Here is a 24019-nt window from a genome sequence, read left to right as displayed (position 1 = left end):
AAGGCTCATCTCTCCAGCCTCCTGCAATCACGTGTCCCATTAAAGCCACTGAGGTCCGCCGGCCACTTGCTTCTGGTTGCCCTAAGATCTAGGTTTAAGTGCAGCACACCGAACAATTTGCTTCTGCTTTTTAGGCAGGCCCAGACAATGCCTTTTTTTTAAAAAATATCCCAAGAAGGTTCTGGGTTTGATTCCATCTGGGGCCTTTCTGTGTGGAGTTTGCGTGTTCTCCCTGTGTCTGCGTGGGTTCTCTCCAGGTTCTCCAGCTTCCTCCCACCGTCCAAAGACATGCTGGTTAGGTTCATCTGTGATTCTAAATTGGCCGTAGGTGTGAGTGTGAATGGTTGTCTGTCTCTCTGTGTTAGCCCTGCGATAGACTGGAGACCTGTCCAGGGTGTACACTGCCTTTCACCCGACCCTTCACAGGACAAGCGGTTACAGATGAATCCAGAATATTTTTAATTTCCTGCTTATTTTTGCGTGGCTTTAAAGATTTTGCAATTTTGTGCTGCGCTTTGGTTAGCTGGGAAGCCGGTCCAAACTTCCCCCGCCCACAATATTTTTCTCAGGGAAAGTTGGAGCATTTATCAATATGCAATCTTGCTGCTCCAAGTACCGTTCCAATTCATAGTACGCACGAGGCCAAGTAACAGTCCTAATTTGTACGAATGTGCACTTGCCTCGTCTGGAGGTAACTTGTGTGGACCTGGTACATCCAGGTATCCCAGAATGCATTTCAAAGGCATCATCAAGTTTTTTTTTCTGATGGAAAGTTGGAAAGATGGACCTGATAATGCTCTGTCAAAGATCTAACGGGCTAATCAAAAGGTTTGGAGGGTCTAAATGTGCTGACAGACGGAAGAGTAACAGCGACGTTGTCATACACACCATATGGATCTGACTATTTGTAGGACTATCCAATCGCGTGCAGAGACACGCCCTATATAAAGTCCAAATGGCATCTTACCAGACTCATATTCTGGTAAGAATAGCCTCTTGCTACACCAGGCTAGTTTCACTCGGCTCCACCTCTCCTTCCTCCTCCCCTGCATCTCGCCGCTTCCCGCTGTCTCGCTGACACTTGTCTTCTCACCTCTCTTCTCTCTTACAGTCGCCGTTGTGCCACGCTGAGAGGAGCTTGGCTTCATGATTGCTCTTATTAAAGCGTAAGGACATACTGCCAGACTTGCTCAGGATGTGTGTGTGTGTGAGAGAGAGAGGGAGCGAGAGAAATGTAGGCAGAAGGGTGAAATCGTTAGTTTCACTCGTGCTTTGTCAGCAGATATGCAGAGGGTTTATGTAACCCGTGAAGCTCTCCAAATCACCACACACACACACACACACACGAAAACATGCAGCGGCCTCAGCTTTTATAATCTGTGCCAGTATTCTCGAGCAGTAATTTCACCGGACACACTAGTAAAACTTACAGGCGGCGTTTAACAGGATTAATCAATGTGACGTGGAGCTTGTATCGTTGGTACGAGAGAAACAAGAGAATAAGGTTTTACGTGGCTGGACTTTGGCAGATGGGATGTATGCGTCGACTGGCTGAAGGAATTCATTTTCTAATTTCCTCCGAGCCATCACTCGTGCATCATCCAAATCACGCTAGTCTTCAAAAACAGATTCGACTCAGCATGTGACAGCATGCAAACAGCATGTGTCTCATAGAAATATATATGATAGAACTAGATAGGAGCTAGTTTCTGCAAGACAGACAACCATTCACACTCACACCTACGGCCAATTTAGAATCACCAATGAACCTAACCAGCATGTCTTTGGAAGCTGGGAGGAAGCTGGAGAACCTGGAGAGAACCCACGCAGACACAGGGAGAACATGCAAACTCCACACAGAAAGGAACCAGATGAAATCGAACCCAGAACCGTCTTGCTGTGAGCCATCAGTGCTACCCATAATGCCCTCCCTACACAAATCTATGTTCGCTGTGGTCATTGTCTACCCTCCCCCCCCTCCTTCCAGGAGAAACCGGTGTCCGTTTTTCTGTCCTGAACATTTTTTTTTCCTACTGCCTCTCTGTCTTTATGCTTAGCTAGCAACCCCTTTCCATTTCTCTTACATCCTTGCCTCCTCTCGGCATCCTCTCTGCCCCCTGCCCCGTCTGTCTGTCTCCGTATTTGCGGTGACATTTGTTCACTGCCCGGGCTGCTGGCTGCCTGCAGCTCCGCTCTGTGATCTGACTGCTGGCTCGCCCAGAATGGGGCCATTCATTAGGGCAAAGGAGCAGGGAGAGAACACTGGCACGCACAAACACACACCGACGCACGTGACAAACTCGGACAAACTGTTTCGTTGAATTTCGGTCAAATGAAGCAGAAGGAAAAAAATCCACATCTGACTCGGATGTCGTGTGCGTTCATGCAGGTGAGCGCTCTCGGCTCGCCACTCACCCTGTGAGCACCACCACGAAGTCCATGACGTTCCATCCGTTTCTCAGGTAGGAGTTCTTGTGGAAGGCGAAACCAAGAGCGAGGATCTTTATTCCAGACTCGAAACAGAAGATCCCGATGAAGTACGGCTCCGTATCATCCTGATGAGCGAGAAAAAAGAAGGGAGGGAAGAAATCTTTTCTTAAATATGTGTTTCGTGGAGAACATAAGCAAAAGCCGCAAGCGAAATCAATGCATGTCAGCCTGGAGGTAATCATTCTTGCATATGGCACAGATGTTGTAAATCCGTTACATACCAGGCGCTCAGACAGCGGCGTCTTGTCCCCGTCAGGCAAATGTTGTTCCAGAGCCAGGACGATGCAGTTGGCAATGATGGTGGCGAGAATCATCCACTCAAATGGAGTGAGGAAGGTCAGTCAAGGAACAAACAAACAGTTTCTGACACAGACATTATTAAACCTTTACAACAAGGAGAACTGCCATTACAGCATGTTTGTCTTGACACTGCATTCGGTGATTGATGGAGCAAACACATTAGCTGTGTTTGTATTGCATCAGTATTACCTCCTGCTGCCAGGTGAGGTTTTTAATTTAATTTAGCGTGCACGCAAATCATTACGAAAGTAAATCAGGCCATGGGTTTGTTGTAGCCACACGGACAAATCCTGCCGGACCGAGGTATGCTTTGATTTGCACGGTTAAAATAAAAACACCTGAGCCACTTCAAAGCTTGAGCGCGGTTAAAAAATAGGAATGGTTCATTCTAAACCAGCTTTATTTGACACGTGTAGACAGATTCTCTGCATTTAGCCCATCCAAGTCAGCAGCAGCCATGCACGACATACAGGAACTCAAATCCCCAATGTTACATATCCATGTGGCAATAGTTGTGCTATTTCTTTGGTAACTTATGGGGCTATATGACGGGCAAGCCTTAAACACATCCCTACTCTCAACGCTTTAAACCGTCTGAAACCCCTAGAGCAAGCCTGAAGGTGACAGTGGCAGGAAAAACTCCCCTTTAACAGGAAGAAACCTTGAGCAGAACCCAGCTAATATGGAGGGAGCCATCTGCCTAAGGCTGGCCTTAGTCTGGCCTTGGTCCGGCCTCAGGCAGATGGGTCAAAGGTCTGCTGGCCTGCCGCTCAGATGCACTGAAGTCTCGGCCACTGCCGCCCTCCACAAATGTGTGCAGCCCCCGCGCCATGAGCCATCGTTGCGAGTGTCAGTTAAATATGTTCTGCTAAGTGTATTTTCTGGTAACACGTCACCCACACAGGCAAGGGAAACAAACAAAACGCACACAAACAGACAGAGGCTACATTGAAGAGTCAGTGTGCCCGGACATTGAGAGAGATCTATTGTGACATCACCATTTGGCTTCATGTACAGCCAGAGAGAGGGGGAAATAAAAGAGGAGTAGCCTATCTCATTGTACAACTTATAGGACTAGTGTGTAGCATTTAGGGTGGCAATCTATTGCAGAATAGGAATATAATACTCATTATTGTGTTTCCCTTAGTGTATAGCCACCTGAATCAGTCTTTCATATCTACAGAGGGAGCAGGTCCTCTTCCTCAGAGTCCACTGTGTTTCCACAGTAGTCCAGAGTGGACCAATCTAGAGAAACACATACTGGAATATGAATGTGCAGAATATGGATGCATGGGACAAGGTTTTCTTGTACCGATAGCTTTCGGGTTTCAGTTTGTGGATCGGCCAAGCGGGCTTTGGTTTGTGCAGAGTGCAGAGCAAAGGCGTAACAGCGGGCATACCAAACATTTAAAATGGTTAACTGAGCGTAAACTATTCAACTCCAACTATGTTCTCACGTTTAAGGTTGCCTCTTGGACCGTGAACAATGACTGGCACATGGAACAGAAGGTCTAGGCCCAGATATCCGCTATCTGGATATCTGCAGACTACGCCAGAAGCTGCGAAGAATTGGCCCCCAGAATCTAATTCATTCGATTAGATGATCGGTTTCCTGATTGAGAACGGAAAAAGCGAACGCCGGCTCTAGAGAAGGTGTTTTGCACTTTGGTAGGCTGCAATCTGCACCCTCGCCGTTAATTGCAATGAGACTGGCTTTTGGAGCGACATCATGCAACTACTTCACCATGAAAAAACGGTGACCTCTTGTCCTCGCGGGGAAACTGGAGCCTATCCCGGCTTCACATTGGGGCGAGAGTCTATCACAGGGCGAACACAAAGAGACAAACAACCGAACACACTCACACCTGCAGCCAATTTAGAATCACCAATGGATGGAAGGAAGCCATGCAGACACAGGGAGAACATGCAAACTCCACATGGGTGGGTTTGAACCCAGAACCTTCTTGCTGTGAAGTGTCAGTGCCAAACCACCACGCCACTGTGCCGGCCACCATGAAATACTGTAACCATTAATACCATTTGGATGGGAAACTCTCTTGTTATAAGGGACAATAGCTCCATTTGCGTTCCCACTCCAAGACATCTGTTCTTGCACCATTTCACTTTTGGATACAATAAACTAAGAGTCTCGCATTGCCAAGAAAATAGCTCAATATGGACATTATGGCAGATAGGAAGAGACAGAAGAGGGTGTTGACAGAGTAATACCTCTATGGTAAGAGCTTCACAAAATAAAAACCTGCGAGAGTGACACCTTCTTTCTATTGGACTAGTAAGTAGGGTAACGTCAGCTGTTGACGTCCTGGTTGGTAATCATAAACCAAGTCTTAGCCTCTAGCTACACACCTCATGACTGATGGGTAAAACCCATGCAATTCCTCAAATGGCCACTTGGGGCTGGCTCCAAAAGTCTCGTTAAGATCATAAGACAGACAGTTAAATTTAGCAAGAGAGCAAGTTGAGAATGACTAAGAGGCAGATGGAGATGAATGAGGGATCAAGAGAAGGAGATGGATGATAAAAGAAAAAGAAGGATGAAGATAATAAAGGAAAAAGAGGTGTCTGTGTTCCATATAATAACATTACGATCATATAGCTAGGGTATCTATAGCGTGTCAGCTGGGATCTTTTTCTTAAGGGTGTTTGCAATTCTCCAGCCACCCATTACAATACCGCTCTTTCTCCATTCTCCTCCTCTTCACCTTTTTCCTACTTGCCCGCTTCCTTTGGGAGTAGCTATCTATCCCCGCGGTGGAGGGAGGAGGGGAAAGCAGAACGGCAAAGAGACCGAAGGGAAGCTATTCCTAGAACCATACATCATACGTGTTCATGTGTTTCTGCAGTAATGACGAGCTGAAACGACGCTCAAACAGGCCAAAGTCACAATGTGTGTGTGTGTGTGTGTGTGTGGGTGTGTGTGTGTGTGTGTGTGTGTGTGTGTTAGAGTGCGAGTGTTTGTGATCATGTGCATGTGTTTGACCGCTCTTAAAAGGCACACATTACTAGAACACCCAGGGCACAGCTCAATTAGCCTCTCTGCCCCCCAGCTATGTGCGTGGATAAATGTGAGCCTGTGTATAGCGTATGTACACTATGTGTGTGTGTGTGTGTGCGTGTTGGGGGCGTAGTGAGAGGGCAGGGTGTAGCTGACTGAAAAAGGGAAAAGGAAAGACACGAACAAGGAGAGGGTAAAGGGAGAACGCGTCTGTACGTGTGCGCCGCGCAGAAGTAATGCTCCCCATGAGGAACGGCCGTTCAAAGCGGCGATCATTTGGCCCATTTGACGCTGCGTTACGGTATGTGCCAAGGTGTTGCGTAATTTGCTGCTTCTGTACACTGGCAGCATGTGTGACCACGTAGCAGCCTCCAGGGGTTAACATAAAACGAAGCAAACGCTGGACGTGCAGTTCGTCAAATGGCCACTTGGGGGCTGGCTCCAGGAGCGAGTCAATCCCCATAGACGTCCACGTTAAAAGGTCAACCTTTACAGCAGAAATGAAGATGTTTAAGTGCTAGTTTTTATATAACCCCGCTGTTTAAATTATACCAGGGCTCAAAGTTAATAATTAAGGGTGTGGCCTCTTTGAGTGACAGGTGTTTGCCCTCATAGCTTTTAAACCATCTTCCTCAGCTGCACTCATTCGGGTGCACACTTTCAGGGCACATGAAGCGTGCATAATCCCATAAAATAAATAAATATATCAGAAAGGGGGCCCCCAAATGGCATGCCCTACAGTGCATCGACAATACCCCTCAACAGGAGCCCCCTTGTGTCCACCCTATGGCAAATTTCAATAGTTTGGGGAGATAGCATGGGACCTCTCAGAATTTAGGATTGCCACTGCTCATACTCCACCTCTGTGTCCAATTTTGTTTAAAATCTGGAATGTACTGTACAAACTTAAGCTAACCCTAGACCTCACTTCACTACAAGTGTCCGCCAATGAAGTCTTGACCTGCTGATAACCTTCAGGAAGGCGCCATCATGCCTCACAGCAAGAAGTTCCTGGGTTCCAATCCGTCGGCCGACTGGTTTCTTTCTGTGTGGAGTTTGCATGTTCTCCCTGTGTCTGCGTGGGTTCTCTCCAGGTACTCCAGCTTCCTCCCACCGTCCAAACACGTGCTGGTTAGGTTCATTGGTGATTCTAAATTGGCCGTAGGTGTGAGTGTGAATGGTTGTCTGTCTCTCTGTGTTAGCCCTGAAATAGACTGGTGACCTGTCCAGGGTGGACCCCGCCTCTCGCCTCATTGACAGCTGGGATAGGCTCCAGCTCCCATCCCCCCAAGAGGACAAGGGGTTAGTTTGGACTCCTTGTCCGGGACCCCTGTAGAACTTAGGATCGCCACTGCTCACACTATCTCCATTTCTGAATTACCCTGGAGGTACGTGGAGTCAGGCACGGCCAAGATGGCGACAGCTGGAGACACCGCCCTGAGCTACAAAACCGCCAAGAGAGGGGTGGGCGATGGAGAGTCCATCTATGTTCGTATACTTTTACAACTTTGCAGATTTAAAACTTTAAAAAAAAAAAAAAAAAAAAAAGCAAAGAATCAGGACGAAAACATGCTGCTCTCTCCCACCCTTCATTTTTCTAATGGCTTCTTCGTGCTCGGCGTCTCTATTTTGCTTCGCTTGTGTTTCTCCCTCTACCCCTGCTTCTGCATATGCTTGCTTTTTATTATCTGTCTAAGTGTGTGTGTGTGTTTGTACAGTTTATTGGGGACAGCAGTAGGTTGTAGACAGAGATGTCTGGCCAAGAAAAAGAGAAGCGAGGCCCTAAAAGTTGCTGCGCCGGAGCCAAATGACGCACGCACCACACGCGCTTCCACTGGCCTTTTCTTAACCTTGTCCGTCGTCGGGCTCTGCACAGTCTTTACGTTCGCTCTCTTCCACATCAGTGAAGCCCTTGTGCCTGTGTCTCTTTATGATAAGCCCTCTCTCTTTCTCTTTCTCTCCCACATAACTGCGCTCCCATACCCTTGTCCCCTCTTTCAGTCTCTCGGCCTCTCCCTCACTCTCGCATCCTCTCTCCTCCCGTATCTCCTCTCTCTCTCTCTCTCGCTCCGAGCCCTCCCATCAATCATCCCTATCTCTATCATGCCATCGCCGTTCAATATTGAATGAGAGAGAGCGATAGATGGGGGAAGAGAGATGCAGCGTCAGCAAAACGCAAGAGGACACAGACGGCGAGAAGACGGAAAAAAAAATAAGCCGGGCAGGAGGACTGGAGGAAAATATATGGAGGGTTAAAACGAAAGAGAGAGGAGAAAGAGAGAAACTGTCCTGTGGGCACAGACGTGAATGAAAAGAGTGAGTGGCGAGGGATAAAAGAGAGACGTAGCAGAGGGAGGGAATCAACAACAGCGGGGGGGGGGGGGGGGAGAGGGAGGGAAGGGCAAAGGAGGAGTGCTGAATGAGGAATAAAGCAAGAGGATGACAAAGGGGTGTGAGAGTATTGCAGTATTTTCTTCTCCGAGTGTGTGTGCTCAATCGAAAGTAGGTTAGGGGCAGATTTCACACACACACACACACACACACACATATATATATATATATGTAAGGGGAGGGGAGATGAAAGCAAGAGAACATACATCATTCTGTCACATACAGTAAGCCTGGGCGTGTGGAATGCAGCCGTTGCATATGCAACACAACACGATTTCCAAAATGTCCACCCTTCTACACCTCCACGGTCCTGCCCCTCTTTCCACCGCATCTCGCCTCGTACCAAATTAAGATTCAAACACATATGATGTCGTACAGACTAGATACGTCGGTATCGGATCAGCATGGGGCTTCAGCCAGGCCAAAACCACGTCCATGCGTCTTCTTCTTCTTCTTCTTCTATTTTAGTGGCGGTTGGCTAGCGTCAGAGCTGCCATTAAACAAAGCAGAAGAAGAAGAAGAGGAACAACAGTCACGTGACCAAACATGTCTGCTGTGTGGAAGAACGTCAGTCGGACGGAAACGATGCAACGTGGTGGTTTGGCGAGTTGGCAGTAGGAGATCATCATTTTAAAACTAACAACTAGATTCGACATTTTATTAACTTTGACAGCCCTTTTTATTGAACTTAATACAGTTTCACAGTGCACACGTGCTCTAGGACAATACAAGGGGGAGAAGAAATGCCTGTATGGATGTCCTTTGGCTCCTACCACTATGGTGACCTTGTTGATTGCGGGCTTGGAGTGTTTGGTTCACCCAGATCGGTGGTGGTGGAATTGACGGCATTGTCTTTTCAAACAGAGATGGTCTGTCAGTATGCTCGCAGTATTTTTATATTTTGCTTCACTCTGAAACAACAGGGGTGTTATACAGGAGGGTGGTGTAGGCGACCACAGCCCGGGACGTGGACTAGTGACCGGCAAACAAGCCATGTGTCACGGGAAAGACGAAGAACAAGAGGAAGACATTCATTCATTCATTCATTTTCCGTAACTGCTTGTCCTGTGAAGGGCCGAGGAGAGACAGACAACCATTCACACTCACACCTACGGCCAATTTAGAATCACCAATGAACCTAACCAGCATGTCTTTGGACGGTGGGAGGAAGCTGGAGAACCTGGAGAGAACCCACGCAGACACAGGGAGAACATGCAAACTCCACACAGAAAGGCCGATGGACTCAAACCCAGAACCTTCTTGCAGTGAGGCATCAGTGCTAACCACCACACCACTGTGCAGACAAAAAGGAAGAAAACATGAAGAATGTGAATTCATAACTTAGCGCCCCATGCTCCCATTTTCTCTGTCAGTTTAATTCATATCGTTCACTCCTTTCCCCTCCCCGCCTCGGCCTCTGCCTCCCTCTCTCTCTCTCTCTGCGTCCCGTTACATTATGCAGCAGCGGCGGAACGGCTCGAGCGATTACTTCACTTTCTTGTCACTTTCCCCCCCCCATCGGAAGCGCTGATTTGATCGAACAAACGGGGCCGAGCTCGAAACCCCCGACGTAATTCCTTCTGATAATCAGCGGCGACGGGGACGTGTGGCGCGGCGTGGCGCGGCTGAAGAGCTCCATTTCACTCACTCCTGCATCGTGGAATGTGAATTAAATCTCATGGAAATGCAGTCAAAAGTTTCTTTTAGCACTTATTTTCCTGAAAATCTTAAAATCAATCTTTTAAATTGCGAAGGGATAAAAATATCCAGAGTTCCAGGAGTCGATCGCTAAATAATTTCACACACATCTCATTGCGAAATGAGAAAACCCATTAATTGTCTATGGCGCATTCACGGCAAGAAAATGGCCTCCGCTGAGAACGTAGCACCTTCATGTACATGTTTCCCCCTTTACACCACGCCTGACTCCGCTGCTCATGTGCGGCCCTGCTCGGCCTCTCGGCTTTAACATCAGTCAGCGTTCGCAGGCCGCACTTTCACCCACTCCCGCTCGTTTGTTATTCCATGTGGCATATGTTGTGTCTCACCCTCCTCACCCACATACAGCTGAGTTGTCACTTTGTGCAAGATGCTGACGGTGGCGGGTGTCGTGTGTGCGGGGTATCGTCGCGCTTGACGTCAGCTCTGCGCTCCGGAAGGCGCCGCGCTGGTGCGATTCAAATGTGCACTCAGCGCAGGTACGCTAGCAAGTTTTAAACCAGGGTCGGTCTAGTAACAGGCGACGACACGTGACCAGAAAAACGTGGCGACCGAAAAAAAAAAAAAAGAAAAAACAAGAAATAAAAGAATCAATCCATCGCAGACTCTCTCCTTCCTCTTTCCTCTTTCAATGCACGTATCCAAATCCCAAAAATAGCTCTGCCCCACGTCACTGCACTCTCACACACACATTCTCCAAGACACACACCTAACACAAACACACACATCCAAACTAGCCTGCAACTGAATTATTCAGCAGAGCCGGAGAGCGCACGGCTAAGAGAAAGAGGAACGAGAAAAACCGGAGGGGAAAGGAAGGGATAGGGGCGAGGAGGGGAAAGGAGAAAGAATAACCTTTGATTCGACGCGCAGGCGGTAAACGCGGGCGAGCCGGCGCGCTTGACACGCGGCCGATTACGAGGCTCTTTGATTGTGGTTTTAAATATTATTTGGCCGCTCTGATTGACTGTAGAAAAGAGCTGCAATGCCCTTGACAAGATGGACTCCGCTCTAAATCTTTACATTGATCTGCGTGAGGTAAAACGGTCAAATTTCAGATCTCTGGACACATCCGATGCGTCAGAGCAGGATTTTAAAATACCCAAATGTAATACTTATTATATATTAAAGAAGTCACTGTCTTTGTTCCCAGGACTTTTTTTTCCTGTCCTATCTGAGCCTAAAAAAGAATGGTTTAAAGATGCTTCTCCCTCTGCAATCAGCTGCAAAATGATCTCATCCGCAAGAGGCCGTCTCAGGAAGCCTTTATAGACGCTTTGATTCATTCATATCGTCCCAGATTAAAGGACTTCAATGACGCCTTTACCAAAACGCTGTAAGAAAATCCCGCCCTACATGAATCAAATCCCAGACACGTGACATCTGACACGCAGATATTCCACGGGCTCCCGCTACCAAAACGTCCATCACCGCGTCACGCCCTGGTTGCTACGCGGGGCCATGTTTCTTCATTGATTTTGCTTCCGTCGCTCAATCGCCATATATATTACAGAGGCACTCATCTGCAGTATATTAAAAAAAAAAAAACAGCTAACACAATGCATCTGTCAGACTTCAGAGGATCGATTTAACATCGTGGCATGTCGTTTTCATTTGGTCTCAGCGACCTGGTCCCATCCCCCTCTGTGTTTAAATCTGTACATTCAGCTACGCGTTAGCTATAAGAACTTGACTATCAGTACTTTCTGCTTCCCCCAAAAATCACAAAACATATACGCCATAATTATTATACACTACAGAAGTTATTGTGGTTGTTCCCAGGACTTGTTTCTGTCTTATCTGTCCCTAAAAATTAGGATCTCAGTTTGCTGCCACCACAAAAATTCAGTTGGAAAATTATCGAATTCCCACGGGGTCGTCTAAGGGAGGATTTGGAGATGCACAAATCAAGTTGTAGGCGCTTTGATCGATTCACATTGTCCCAATTTAGTAGATTTAACTAAATTATGACACCTATAATACAGAAAACCTGCCGTATATATTGCAGAGGCACTCGTCTGCAGGAACACAGTGCATCTGTCAGATTGTGGAGGATCATTTTACAATCGTTTAGCATGTCATTAGCGACCTGTTCCCCCCCGCCCAGTATTTAAATCTGTACATTCAGATATACTATAAGAACTTAATAAGACGATGAACTATCAGTACTTTCTGCTTCCCAAAAATCCTAACATATGCGCTTTTAATTGTTATCGAATTCCCACGAGGTCGTCTTAGGGAGGACTTGGAGACGCCCAAATCAGGTTGTAGTTGTTTTGATCGATTCATATTGTCCCAGTTTAGTAGATTTAACTAAATTGTGACATCTATAATACAGAAAACCTGCCGTATATATTGCAGAGGCATCACCTGCAATACATCTGTCAGATTTAAGATGACCAATTTTGGTCTTAGTGACATATTCTGTATTTAAATCTGTACATCTATGTGTTAGCACTAAGAACTTATTAAGACAATAATGAAATGCCAGTATTTTCTGCTTCCCCAAAATCCTAAAACATATCCTTAATTATAGGAGTTATTGTCTTATTCCTCTCCTAGTTCTCCCTAAAAGGCACTCGCATATCTGGTTGCAGTCGTGTTTCCTGATCTGATTCATGCTGTCCTAATTTGAACGACTTTTAGTTTTTCTGTTGTTTTAAATGGAAACGCTTCAAAATACAGCAAAACTGTCGTTTGTGCTCGAAACTCTTTAACCTGAGTCGGACTGTACTGGCAAATAAAAGGCTGGAGTAATAATATTAATACATGCTTCACCAGGCAGCTAAATGATATCTGATATCTAAATTGACTTCTCACACTTCTAACCTGAGACGCAACTCGTTAGGAATGAATATAGTGCAGCAAAGACACGTTCAGCGTCCAAATGAGTTCGTTATTTCACAACATAGGAAATAATAAAAATTTGGATTTTATGTAAGGGATGCATGTAAATGTAGCGTATACAGGGCCAGATCTATTCAGGGGAATGATGTGCAAAAAAAAGCATAAAATATCAGTTCCTTAGAGACAGAAGAAGATCGAGAGAAAGAGGTAAATGTCTCCTCACTACCTCGGACGACCTCAGTGCTCTCCATGTGCAAGAACACCGCGGGGTGTCGCATTTACTTCCGTGAAACACGTGCACGATGTAAAAGTGAAACAATACTCCTACATTGATGACGATGACGAGGAGGATGAGGAGGACGGAGATCGATGAGCGCAGAGAATCGCTTCATTCATCATAAATTACAATTTTAGAAATGGGTCTTTTTAGCGTCTCTATATTCCAAAATTATCGATTCGGTTTGTCCGACGTTGAGAACGCCGCAGATGAGACATTCGCGCGGCGCTTAATGAGGAAAAAAGAAAATGTGTTTGGTCCACGTGTAGGAGAGGAACAACCTAGAAATGATTACAGCTTTCTCATGAGCCTGTTTGTGTGTGCGAGCGTCCGCGCCTGGTGCCGAGTCTGCCCGTAGGGCCTCGGGACACGGATCAATTCACACGTTTATTACCCGACCGCCAAAGGTACGAGGTAGGCAGATTGAGCCCGAAAGGACACGCGAGCACTCGAGGACACGTGGGCCCTCTCGCTGCAAACGGTTATGAGCAAACCAAAGAGAAGTTGAGTCGCAGCTGTCAGGGTTTTTCTGCACTATAACCCCCTCCACCTCCTTCCCCGAAACTTCAGACAAACGCTTTAAATGAAAACCTGGAAAGGCAGCCGATTAGATCCGCCGGAGGAGAGTGACTGAACGGCAGAGGCAGGGGAGGAGGGGAGGAGGGGGAGAATGATGGATCGGGTTTGAGTGATAGAGAGGAAGTACAGGTAGTGAAATGTGAGGGGAGATGACAAAACTTCGCTTCCTATCAGTCAAAGAGAGATTAAGAAAGAGGAGAAGAGAGCGTTGGCATCAGCACTTCCTTTTATGCGGAGTATATGTGTGTGTTTCTCACACATCGGGAACAAAAATGGAGTTTATGGTTGAAACTTGTGGTTGGCTTTAGTCGTGCCGTTATGCTGGGGCAGTAAATGTCCAAGGAATAAATGTCAAAGCGTTTCCCGGAGTGACAAAAACAAGCCCAGGCTGCAGCGCGGAAGGCCGAGCCTGAGTGTGTCTCTAAACCACTTTACGTAAAATGATTTAGATGCAGACGGGCAGGTTTGATTCTCTCCCTCTCCCTCTCTCTCTCTCTCTCTCTCCCCATTGTTTCTCATTAGCCGTCCCTCTCTCTAATGTCTGTCTTCCTCACTTCTTCTTCCTCCTCCTCTCTCCGTTTCTGTCTTTCCATCGTCCATCTCGACGGTAACCGCAGATGGGGAGGCGAGAAGAAACGACCTTTCGCCTCGTGCGCGCGCTTTTCCCTCTGCTTTTAACCTTCACGCGAATATCAGCCGAGCTAAATCATCCTAACGCTGTGCGGTCGGTGCAGTCTTTGGTGTTTCAAGCTTGCTTTTAAAAACTGAAACCTTCTTGCTGTGAGGCATCAGTGCCAAACACCAACCCCACTCATCAAAAAAGTGCACGGACCAACTAACTTTTTATTTTCCGTTAACGGTGCAGTTATAATCGAACTCTAAAGACATAAACCGGCGTAAAGGGCTGACAAGAAGGGCGGCAGCTGTTCCGTTTCAGGCCGGGCTGATGTGAAAAGACCCTCGGACGCGAGTCCTGCAAACGGCGGCGGCTGTGACTGACTCGTATTGGGCGCGTATACTTTCGAACGCGCATATTCCGCACACAAGCGAGGTGACGTTAAGTCTGTTTTTGTCGCCAGCTGACAGTCGCAAGCTGGAGAGAGGCCAATAAATAATTTAGATTCTGCAGTGAGCGTGCTGTACATCACCCACTTGCCACATCCACCAAAACGCCCAGGTCCCTCTCTCTCTCTCTCTCTGTCTATCTATCCGTCTCTGACTATCCATTCTCAGGGATGTCTCTCTTTCACTTCCTCTGCGTTTCTTAGCCCTGCCCCTCGTGAGGAAATGTTTTCTCTGCATTTAACCCGTCCATTCGCTCAGGGAGCCCTTTGGAGGGGTGCAAACCTGTGACTCTACAGTCCCAAAGCTGCTTCTGTAACCACTACGTCACAGCTCCTAGCTAAAAAAAAAATTAAATAAAACGAGGGTAGTGTCAAAAGCGCAGTTCCTGGAACGACCACTGGAGGCTGGCTCTGAAAGCGAGTCGATCCCGTGACGTCGATCTGCGCCTCCCAGTGGCAGCTGCAATCAAAGTGTCTTCAGGTGGTGCATGGGTGTAGTTAGTCTAACTGGGTGTGGATAAAGGAAGGAAGCTCCTCAGGTTTTAATTTTGTCACCTGTTAGTGTTTGTAATTGTAGAGAAATAAAATCTGTTTTTGTAAATCTGTTGTGTCATGTTTACATTCTCCATGGACAGTTTGGATAGTTAAAACATTTTTTTTTTTGTATATGCTTTAGTCATGCTTGTGTCTTAAATTGCCCCGCGGGGACAAATAAAGTTTTCTGAATCTGAATCTGAATCTGAATCGGCCTCAATGCTAAAAACTTTACAGCAGAGATAAACATGTTTAGGGCCTCTATAGCTAACTCCTCCATTCATGACAACTGTATGGGGGACCCTTTTTTAAAACAATTCAAATGATATCAAGGCTTAAAGTTATGCATAGTTAAAGGGCTGCTTTGATTGACAGGTGGGTGCCGTCTCAGGTCGCTAGCTGTCTGCCTCATCATCAAAGCTCTGCTCACGCCCCACTTCTCTGACCCTTTTTTGCCGACTATCAAGTTTTTGGAGTTTTGGTATCGTCTTGTTCCAAAGTACTGGATCCTATCACATCAGTTATGACCCATTTTTACCATAAAGGATGATTTTGAAGGCACAGAACGTACTGGAACAGCTGAACCAAGAGGTCCAACTCGCCAATAAAACAGTCATCTGATCTCTTGTGGTTTCTGGACCTGAATCTGCGTCGATGTAGGATCATATCTACGAGAATCAGCCACTTCTACTCACATTCGAGAACACGCAGCACAAGCTGCGTTCGGACAAAACTCACAGCGGTGCACGGGATTCACATGCTCTCAAGCTGAAACCGAGTTATTCTGTGAGTATGAAAGCGCGGCCGTTTCACGAAACGCGTGTCATATTTCATACCGAGCTCGGTGTTGCTATAGAAAGACCATATATCGACTTCCTCTCTGTTTACAGCGGCCCGGGGAGGGGGGAAAGGAGCACTTAAGTGTGCGCTGATGACGCAGACGACACCATATGGCGCGCACGGAGCGCGTGCGGGGCAGCATATGTGTGTGTGCCCTGTATATATTTGCAGGTGCTAAAATTAGCATCCTGGAGAGGTGTAGATGCTGAACTTAGCTGACACGTAACACGTATCAACACAGAAACAAACAAGGGAACATTTGGAACGCACTTGCAAGGTTTGCAGGAAAGCCACCGCGTGTCATGGACTGGAGAAGGTCAAATGATTTGTTAGGGTCAAAGGTCAGTGGGTATTTAATTTCTAATGTCCTATAGGGTGACACGTTTACTTTCGACTCCCCCCCACCCCCAGCATGTAATATAATACGTTATTTCTGAGCACATTATCAGGAGCACAGCAGCACAGTCAGTATCTGTTATATCCTGTAACACATGCACTGTGCAATAAATCGGCTCGAAATACTGTAGAGTGGCACGTTCGGTTCCCTCTGACTTGACACGTCTTTGGATGGTAGCCTGCTGCCTGATAGATACAAAAATAAAAATATCACATGATTTAGCTGTAACTGTAAGCTAACATTGACTCAGCTCAGATTGAATGGGTTTAAGCATAGACTGTATATAAATATGGACGATGCGTCACCACTTCCTTCCATTGGTCAAACTGACGTTATTTTCCCGGGGATATGGGCGGCGCCATCTTGTGACTTTGGAGCCAGAGTCTGATCAGTATATCAGATATCGATGCCCCGCCCACACTTCCTCCAGACTCACTTGCGTTTTCGTTTAATTAATACTACGCTCTGCTCTACCTCCACCAGTTACAATAAAATGTTGGATTATACTTTTTTTTTTTACAACTCTTACGGTCCTACGGGACCACTTTACGGAGCAGTTGGCATGGTAACTGGTGGTCGCCGTTATGTCACATCCTATTTCTAGCGTCAAATAACTAACTAAAACGAAACTTATCCAGAAAATAAAATGACTAGAAACCAACCTTGGAAAAAAAATGATTTGACGTGTAGTGTTTTAGTTTGGGCCCAAGTCCCGCCCACTAACATGGAGGGGGTGGAGCTTATGACCTACACTGCAGCCAGTCACCAGGGGGAGCTCTACTTGCTTTGGCTTTGGCCGTGCCATCTTTACAATGTCTTCGGATTTAACAGACACCTTGCTTTGTCCGGTTTCTCTTGTCGGTACTAGTCTAGCGCTGGTTTCACTGATATATGTTGCTGAGTCGTAAAGAATTATGAAATATGGAAATTGATTTGAAAAAATTTGTGACTAAAACCAAATGTGAATATCATATTTGCAGATGAAATATTAATTACGAAGGCTGTTGACTGTGTTTAAGCCATGCATTAGCAAGCAAACCCTGAGATCTGTTTGGGCGGCGCCTTGCTCAACATTCATGCCGAGGGGAAAGACCAGTCCACTGTCCTCTGAAAATTCTCCAAAGATAGATGCTCCGCGTTCCAAACTCACTTAGAAAGAGGCAAAATTTGTCTCCCGCTTTCTTCTCTCCCCGCAGAAATGTCACAGGACTGAACTCGACACTGTTAATTAAACAACCAAACATCGGCCCGCTGCATCTAAATGCGGATGCGTGCGATAATGGTTATTTATACGGTACTCCCGCGGGTCCAGAGTCGCTTCACGACTAAGTAAAGCTGCGGGTCATAATTCGTCTGATTAGAATCCTCCGAGACTCGTACATCTGGAGAATCAAAGCTCCTGTCTCAGTCTCTGTCTTCATTCAGGGACACAGCGGTCAGGAAATAACACCAAATCAACATGTGCCACGGCAACGCGGCTCTGAAGTGTCACCTGCTATTCTCCATGTTTCAATGAACTGTGCAACTAATATATCTGAATGCTTCACTTAGTAAAATCTACAAAGAGAGCTGGAGGAAAGATTTGAGCAAAAAGCATGAAAATACATGAGGACTCAAATGCATGCGTCTGCAAAATCGTCTGGAATAAAGGCAAAATAGCTCAGGTTTGCTTCTCTGTTGATGGGTTTTGTTAAGAAATTCATTTCTGGGGACCTTTTTTTTCAGTATATGGGTTAATTTCTTTATCTGTTTTACTTTAAACATAATAATGGGACTGATATGACAGCTACATGACACATGGTTTCTTTATGTGCATCTGAAAGTTTCAGAAGCGCCGCCGGTTACCGCGCCACTGTACAGCAGCTGTCCAGTCTCGTTTGGCCCGGTTTGATTTTGAATCAGTCGCAGGGAGGCATATCGGCTGACACTGGACACCCTGACAGCGTCCACAGTGGTGCAGTGGGGTCTGGAGTTACCTTAAATGACCTCGTGATTGATTCGGCCATTGTCACTTTATCGCTACCTGCAGAGTGAGGACCTCTTCAAATGACTCGGGCTTCGGCACATTAAGTCATTTAGCAGCACGTAATCCATTCAGGGGGCGATTAAGAGGGAATCGGGTGGATATTATTAAGCCCTCAATAATAAATGGCCGACTTAAAACCTAAAAGGTGTCCTGTGAGATTCCAATTATTAACAGGAGAAGGTTTTGGAAGTCCAAAGTTCCTGTAAAGAACAACATCGCAGCTTTAGAGATAACCAATACATTCAATCAAAGACCTGTCATTGTCTCAGATACTTAACTTAACTAAGCAAGCTTAACGGGCCCAGAGCCAGAGCCAGGGTCCAGGGGCCTATGCGCCTTTTGATTTAGGGGACTGTTGTCACATCTTGATGGAAAGTTGATAAAAAAGACTAGAGAGCATCAGAAAATAACAGAAAAGACAAGCAAACCTACTTCGAAACGACTACAAAGAGATGGCAAATGACCACAAAGAAGCACAAACGACTGCCGGAAAACACAAAATAAGAATTAATATGACATAAGAACGCAAGATGACCACAAAAAGATGCAATTAACTACAGACACAAAACGACCACAAAAGACACAAAATGACTGAAAAAAGAGACCGCAAAACTGCAGAAAGACAAAATAAGAACTAAGACGTGCAGCGTGGGCACAAAAAAAGATGCAAATGAACCACAAAGGGACACAAAATGACTGCCAAGATACCACAAAACAACTGCCACAACACAAAATAAGAACAAGAGACAGAAAACGACTGCTAAGAGACCGGAAAATATTGCAAAAAGACAAAATACGAGCAAAATTTTTGCACATTTCTGTACAATTTCTGTGTTTTCATTCATTTCCAGGATTATTGTGTGTGCGCGTGTGTGTCTGCGCACGAAAATGTGAGTGTTAATGACAGGAGGGGAGGTGAAATGGGACAAAAAGACACAAAAACGGCAGCTAAAAGACCACAGAGCAACTACGAAAAGACAAAATAAGATATAAGAACACAACATTACCACAAAAAAGATGCGATGGAACTACAAACAGACACAAAACGACCACAAACAGATTAAAATGACCACAAAAATTAGCACAAGGTGACATAAAATGACCGAAAACATCAAACGACGCCATCTTGCCGGCTGGTATCCTCATTATTTTTACATTTTCACTTCATTTAGCACAAATTCTGGAGGTCAGGGCTGTCCTGGAGGTTAAGGCACCGACCATAAACTTGAATATCCCTCGTTTTGGATCCTACCCCTCTCATTTCCAGTCATCTTCTTTACGTTCAGCTCCAGTATCCCTACGCTGGAGGCATGACTCATTTTACGAACTCCAAATGTGACGAACGCATTTAAAGGCACAGCCCCGGTGTTTGGGCTTCATTAAACTCTTCTCCACCATCTTCAGGTCCGCCCCATGTTGCCAGAGACACTAATGCGAAATGAAGAAAACCCTATCTCAGCATTATACTTTAATGTTTAATGTCTGAAGCTTTCCGGGAGCTGCTGGATGACCACACCTTGTCACAGCAGGAAAACGCTGCGTCTACGCGTTATCGTAGTTCAGTTAAACAGCTGCAGAGGATTTCACAAAAAGAAACCTGTGTGTAAAACACTCGGCTGCTCGGGATTGGTGGAAAGACACCGCCGCTCTCCCCTCCAAGCAGCTCCCGCGTTTCGCCTGAACGGCCCAATTAGTGTGTGCAGTTATGTCATGGCTCAAGCATCAGCGTGGATCAATACAATCATTACTCCCATTTCCCCTGCTGTCATTAACACTCGCAGAAACTCACATTTGCATCCGCACACACTGCACGCACACTCAGACACAAAAATCCAGGTAATGAAAGCACCAAAATCGCTTCCTGATTCGTGCAGAAATTTACAAAAAAAAACAAAAAACTGTAAGGTGGCACAAAATAATGCCTCAAAGTGAGGGAAACCAACTACAAAGGGGACAGAAAATTACCACAAAGAGGCACAAAATGACGGCTAAGAGACCACAAAACGCCGCAAAATGAGAACTGAGCCACGCAACGTGACCACAAAAAGATGCAAATGAACTTACAGACACAAAAAGACCAAAAGGAGACATACAATGACTGCTAAGACACCACAAAACAACTACAAGAAGACAAAATAAGACCTAAAGCACGCAACATGAACACAAAAAGGTGCAATACAGTTAGAAATAGACACAAAACGATGACTAAGAGACACAAAATGACTTCTAAGAGACCGGAAAACGCTGCAAAAAGACAAAATAAGAACAAAACAACCACAAAGAGACAAAATAAGAAGAAAGACACACAATACGACCGCAAAAAAGGTGCAAATGAACCACAAACAGACAAAACACGACCAAAAGGAGAAATACAATGACTGCGAAGAGACAACCAAACAACTATGAGACAACAAAATAAGAACAAAACAACCACAAACAGACAAAATAAAAACAAAGACACACAAGATGACCAACGAGGTGAGAATGAACCACAAACAGACAGAAAACGACCACAAAGAGACTACAAAACAAACAACGATGGCAAAGAGACACAAAACAGCTGCAAGAAGACAAAATAAGAACCGAGACTCGCAAAATGACCACAACAACGTGCACATGAATCACAAACGGACAAAAAAATGACTTCTGAGAAACTGGAAAACACTGCAAAAAGACAAAACAAGAACAAAACAACCACAAAGAGACAAAACAAGAGCAAAGACACAAAATATGACCAAAAGAAGGTGAACATGAACCACAAACATACAAAAAACGACCACAAAGAAGACAAAGTAAGAACTAAGAGACGCAACATGGGCACAAAAACGTGCAATATAGCTGGAAAGAGACAGCTGCAAGAAGACAAAATAAGAGACAAAACAACCTCAAACAGAAGCAAATTAACCAGCACAGAGACGCACAATGTGACCACAAAAAGACGTGAAACAACTGCAAGAAGACAAAATAAGAACAAGACATGCAATTAACTACAAACAGACTCACAATGACTGCTAAAGAAGTCCACAAAACAACTGCAAAAAGATAAAACAAGAGACAAAACGACCTCGAACTGAAGCAAATCAACCAAAGACGCACAATGTGACCACAAAAAGACGCGAAACAACTGCAAGAAGACAAAATAAGAACAAAGGCACACAACGTGAGCACAAGACATGCAATTAACTACAAAAATACACACAAGGACTGCTAAAGGAGACCACAAAACAACTGCAAAAAGACAAAACAAGAGACAAAACAACCTCAAACAGAAGCAAATCAACCAGCACGAAGACGCACAATATGACCACAAAAAGACGCGAAACGGCTGCAAGAAGACAAAAAGAGAACCAAGACTCGCTAAAGGACCCCAGAGGAGAAACAAAACCATCGCTAAGAGACGGCAAAACGCTGCAAAAAGACAAAATGAGAGCAAAACGACCTCAAAAGGACGGAAATTGAAATGACGGCACATTCATCCGGTGACACCTGCATCTTGTGTGATTAAGAGGATTTTAATGCAGTGTCAATGCAAGTTAATAGCTGCTGCACTCACACTTATACCTGCTCTCTCTCCATCTCTCTCTCTCTCTCTCACACACACACACACAATATCTAGACAGACACCTGCATCATGCTGATATGGGAGCTTGTGTGTGCATCACTGCAAGGACACACACACACAAATCCTAACTGCTTATTTTCATCTCTCAGTTCTCCCCTTCCTCACCTCACCCCACCTCCTCCTCCCTCCTAGGCCTTATACTACACACGCTGACATCAGCAACCAGCAGCGCCCCCTAGACCCCCCCCCCCCCCCCCCCCCCCCCCCCCAACCCTCCACACCCCCCCAAGTCACCACACTCTCACCACACACACAGGAAACGTATATCACGCGAGTCCCACGCCACCGTGACACGGAATTACCAACAAATGTGATTGATGGTGATCAACGGCCTCGTAAAGAAAACGCCGCTGCTTCATGCAACCTCCTCTTAATTAACTATAAATTACAGGCCCGGCCTTTGCTCTGTCACCTTTTGCAGCTCACCTCAAATGGACTTGCATTGATGGATCTGCTTGTTACACATTTGTTATCAGGACACAATGTTAAAAAAATAAAAATAGTAATAATGTGAATCATTGAGTCAGACAGATGTCTGGGCCTACCTCTACACAACCACCGTGTACTCACTGCACACTGCCAGGTAAAGGATATGGCCATTCGGTGATCTTTTTGGCGTATTTTCTCACGAAGTTGTCCTCGCTGAAAATGAACAGCGAGCGGTTGACGGTGAAGCAGTTCTGGCGCACGGGGATGGGGTTATAGAGGGCCATCGTCCGGGCCCTCTGCGCCATAGACTGCTTGTACATTCTCTGGGTCCCGGGCCCTCCGGGTGGACCGTGTCCGTGCCCGTGACCGTGGCCGTGTCCGTGGGGTCCGCCTTGCCTGCTACCGCCGCGGCCGCCGGGGCCCCCTCCGCCGGGGCCTCCGCCGTACCTGGACGGCACCTCGTCTCCGAACCGCGCCATTCTGTGGACACCGAAAGCCAATCTTCACGAAGCAGCAGCAGCAGCAGCAGTGGCGGCAGCAGCAGCAGCAGCGGAGAAGGAGACCAATGCTCAGCTGTGCAGCCACACAACATTACATCCCATCTGGAGCAAAACGTCTCATAAGCACAACTGGTTGTCTCGCAGCCTTTGAGCTCGTGTTGGAACACCTGCACCCGGCGAGCGGTTATGCAGCTCCTGGTTTCAGCGGACGAGGACGCCCAGGAACCGTCTCCGTGTCCGTGCGTCTCTGCCAGCGGCCGATTGTGGGTGTGAGGAAATTAAACGTGTGGTCGGTCGGCTGACTGGTCGCACCGTGGGGTAGTGCCGTGGGGTGTCTTAGTCTTCTATTAATGTCCGTACAAAGCAAGATTCGGCCCCAACATGAAATCATGGGGAGGCTGTGGCCAGTTCACATGAATGTTTCATGTTCTCCATGGTTCATGCCTTTATCAGAGCGCACCAGAGCTGCCTGCACCTTTCCAACGATTCATTTCTCTCCTATCCTGATGTCATGCAATGAGAATTTCTAAAATGATCACCCAGGCCTCGAGACTGTTGAATATCAGTCTAAAAACAATTAACAGCCTTTCTGCGGCCGTCCGTGACGCTCAACTTGGCATTTTGGACTCAAACGGCTGAAAAGAGAAAATCTACCATTATTTATTTATTTGGAAACATCCGCAACGTTTGATACAGTGTGTGGCGATAACGCGCCTCCCGCCACCTTACAGTCGTCTCACCAGTGCGCCCTGACAAGCAGCGAGACCGGGGAAAATGTGACATTCGTTATTCAAGAGTCTTATTTTTCAGAATGCGTAACCTCGAGCGGAAACCAGAGAGAAAAATACCGTCTTCCCCCGAAACGTCGGTGTCATTGTTGTGTCTGCCTCGCGCCGTGGGCGAAAAATGATTTTTTTTTTCTCAAACGAATCGAGCGTCCTCCCTCGCTGCATCCATCATCTTCCAGCCCTCACCTGCGCGGCCATCC

The 24019-nt window shown here is 46.3% G+C and overlaps 1 protein-coding gene across 1 annotated transcript in view; it reads right to left on the bottom strand.

Moving 5' to 3' along the window:
- The window catches only part of cacna1aa (calcium channel, voltage-dependent, P/Q type, alpha 1A subunit, a), a gene marked incomplete at both ends in the record, with an annotated part of 79107 nt that extends 56097 nt beyond the window's left edge, over positions 1-23010 (bottom strand). The window contains 3 exons of the mRNA XM_084570812.1: positions 2416-2555; positions 2712-2807; positions 22678-23010. Of these exons, the coding sequence (XP_084426938.1) occupies positions 2416-2555; positions 2712-2807; positions 22678-23010 (569 nt within the window). The remainder of the gene's footprint in view (positions 1-2415; positions 2556-2711; positions 2808-22677) is intronic.
- Positions 23011-24019: the final 1009 nt, after the last annotated feature.

Source organism: Chelon labrosus (genome assembly GCF_963514085.1).
Source record: "Chelon labrosus genome assembly, chromosome: 21".
NCBI lineage: Eukaryota > Metazoa > Chordata > Actinopteri > Mugiliformes > Mugilidae > Chelon > Chelon labrosus.
Note: the sequence above shows the minus strand (reverse complement) of the source record. Positions and strands in the feature narration are given on the sequence as shown.